We start from the raw sequence: 3,641 nt of genomic DNA, 5'->3' as shown, positions 1-3,641 counted from the left end.
CTTCGCTAATTAAATTAATCACCGTAATTTAGCTTAGACTTATAAATTTAGGGAGTACTTAAAATGTGAAATAATCATTTCACTACCCGACAAACTCCGAACTTTATTCATTCATTAGGCCTACATAATAGTTTCATATTGCTGTACTATAATACTCAAACATCACTGGCGCATGGTAACAACCAACTGAATGCAGACCATTTCCGGTCACACATTACTCTCCATAACACAGCACCACCTAGTTCCGTCACCTCTGGTTTTTTTCCCACATGATTTCGGTGGTATTTTAGGGCAAATAGAAATATAAGATTATCACTATAGACCTAGTATTGAAAACAAAAATAACTAGGGGGGACTCTTCTTTATTCCGGATATGAAGAAGCAGGCTTATTTAAATAAAAGAAACGTAATTAATTAATTAATTAATTAATTTCCCCCTCCAGTTGATTGATTTATTTTCCCCTCCCTTTACTGTCCGGTCGTTTTACAAATGCTCCTTCCGTCGTTATCTCGTATTTTGATATTGGTATTTATTTTTTTGTCTTTTTTTTTTGTCTACCTTTTTAATATTATATAATATATATTTTATTGTTGCTGCTATGTATGTTTTTGATGTTGAATTTTTAATAAATATACCTCAAATAAATAATAAAAACTTTGCATTTATATTACAACAAAGATACACATTTGCAGGGGTCCCAAGTTGGAAAAAGGCAATTCGTGAAGCAGGGGTGGAGCCAGTGCAGTGGGAGGGTAAAGGGAGAACACCCATCTCTTGGGGAGAAAATGCACAATTCCACATTTAGAACTCCCGATCTACGGCCAATTTGTTTCCGTCTTGCTGGCATCTGATACTATTTTAATTGTTATTTAGGGCCTACCATGTTGTATATTTGCCTTTACAGCATTATTATTATTATTATGTATTATTATTATTATGTATTATTATTATTATTATTATTATTATTATTTATATATATATACATATATAAATGTATATATATATGACTTGATACCCTATGGCCTTCGGATCAAGAATCCCATGATGCATACATTATCTGACGTATCAAAAAGTAACGAAATATGTTCTGAAGCATCAAGAAAATTACGAAACCACGCCACTAGTGCAACTTACGCAAAACGACAAGAACTGAACCTTAAGTTAGAATAACCTAATCAACGTCTGATCACTATTGTCAAATCTGCCGAAGGTAAGGCTATTAACAACCTCTTGAACATTTCATACGATCAAGAACTCCGTACCTGCCTATTCATAAAGATCGAGAAAATCAGAAATCTAGCATTAAAAGACCCTTTGCTGCATCACCTTGCCAAGAATAACAACGCAGTACTGTACAGCTGTTTCCCGAAATGGATACTCCCCAACAACACACCTAAGTCCCACTCGAATGTTGTGAACCTCAGTAAATACTCACTCACCACGGATGAACAATTTATACTTGAAAAGGGCTTATTATTTTGCCCATCACGTCGTTTAGACCCTATCAACCTATGCTCGGACCTCAGCCAATTTATCTGCAAGATAAAACTCAAGGAATATTATAAGGACAAACCGGAACCCACGACCAATTCGACAACCTATAAAACAAAAACTGGCACACAGAAAAATTTGTGGGTACCACCTAAAGGTAGAAACCCATACATCGATAGCTTCTAACGCCGCTAAGTCCCACCTCAACTCATTCATTCAGAAGTACCTCACTAATCCACAACCAGCTGATAACCTGTCTAAGAATCAACGCACAGCGATAAAGAATCTCCACCGCAACCAGGATATTATCATCAAACCAGCAGACAAAGGCGGGAACATCACTATCATGGATAGAACTGAATACATCACCGAAATTGAAACACAACTATCGAACCAATCTTTCTACAGGTGCCTCTCATCGGATCCTACCCATACCTACAAAAAGGACTGTACTAATATGGTGTCAAAACTAACTAATACTAACATTAAATCTAAGGTAAGGGCTCTCATCCCTGATGAACCCAAACCAGGTGTCATATACATCTTGCCTAAATTGCATAAGCTTCCTAAATTAGTTGGAGAAGCTTTAGTGCACAACAACCAGTCCCAATCCTGTAACGCGGACATGCTCTCTGATCCTACATATATCTACAATCTTGCTAGATCACTCAACATCACACCGCCAGGTAGGCCCATCATATCAGGCAACAGCACTCTCACAGAGAACATATCCGGCTATGTCGACTCTATTCTGAACCCCTAGCTAGTTAGTATCCCCAGCTTCATACAAGACACAACACATTTTCTAAAAAAACTCCACGACATCCCTCCTCTACCCAACCATGCATTGTTAGTCACTTTAGATGTATGCTCATTGTATACCAATATCCCACACGATGAAGGCATTGCGGCGTGATGAAAAATTCATTTCCACCCATGATCCGGCCCAATCATCCTCAGACATATCCAAACTTATCAAATTTATCCTCACCCACAATAACTTTGTTTTCCATGACAAACATTACCAACAAATAAGTGGCACAGCCATGGGCACCAAGATGGCTCCATGCTATGCTAACATTTTCATGGCCGAGCTGGAGGATAGACTCTTAGCGAATTCCAATCCTAAGCCATCATATTACTGTCGATATATAGACGACATATTTTTTATTTGGGAACATGGGATTGATAAACTCAACGAATTTGAACGCTTCGCCAACAACTTCCATCCCCGTATCGAGTTTACTATCAACTCTTCGAGTAGTAACATCTCCTTCCTGGACGTATCTGTCCACTTAAAAAACGGGATTATATCTACATCTGTTCATCATAAACCCACAGATAACCATCGCTATTTGGATTTCAACAGCTCTCATCACATCTCGCTCAAGAAGTCTCTTATATACAGTCAATGTCTCCACATTAAACGCATCTGCTCTACCCCCTCTGAATACCAGTCAGAACTTGCCCGACTCACTTCTAAATTCCTAGCCAGCAACTACCCTATATCTCTCATCAAGTCTGCCATTTCTAAAACATCCACTAAGTCTCGTACAGACTTTCTGACGTATACCCCTAAATCTAATAATGATAGAATACCTATGATATTCGACTACAGTCCCAACCTAGAACCATTAGCTAACACACTCAGGAAAGACATCCTCTCCCTCAAGCAAGACCCCACCATCGAACCCTTATTCTGCAACCCCCCTGTTCTTGCCCGCCGGCAACCCCCCAATCTGAAATCTCTCATCACCTCCTCTGAGCTCCCCACAACGACTCGTGATCATGGTAACACTACATGTCAAAAAGCTAGATGTCAACTGTGCAAATTCATCAACACAGATCACACATTCTCACCCCCTGGCACTACATACAGCATTCACCCTCCCGCTGCCAACTGTGATACATCAAATATTGTATACTTAATATATTGTAATATTTGTTGCCACGGTAATTATGTAGGGGAAACCGGCACCAAATTCAGACTTAGGATCAACAATCACAAAAAGTCAATCAGAGACAAAAGCCCAGGCTTCCCAGTTAGCGCTCATTTTAACCTTCCCGGTCGCTCCATTGAGAACTTTAAGTGTATTATTCTAGGCTCCAACTATAGATCGTCCAATGACAGACGTTGTGCCGAAATAAA

General features: G+C 39.1%; 1 protein-coding gene across 1 annotated transcript; it reads left to right on the top strand.

Annotated features, from left to right (window-relative positions):
* Positions 1 to 2,388: 2,388 nt before the first annotated feature.
* Positions 2,389 to 3,411, top strand: LOC117106179 (the record flags this gene model as incomplete). Its single annotated transcript, XM_033247531.1, has 1 exon — positions 2,389 to 3,411. A coding segment is annotated over exon 1 (1,023 nt), but the record flags the coding sequence as incomplete, so codon positions are not given.
* Between the last annotated feature and the right edge of the window lie 230 nt (positions 3,412 to 3,641).

This window comes from Anneissia japonica, unplaced genomic scaffold, assembly GCF_011630105.1.
Source record: "Anneissia japonica isolate Jap-2015-1 unplaced genomic scaffold, ASM1163010v1 scaffold14107_len8843_cov102, whole genome shotgun sequence".
Lineage (NCBI taxonomy): Eukaryota > Metazoa > Echinodermata > Crinoidea > Comatulida > Comatulidae > Anneissia > Anneissia japonica.
Note: the sequence above shows the minus strand (reverse complement) of the source record. Positions and strands in the feature narration are given on the sequence as shown.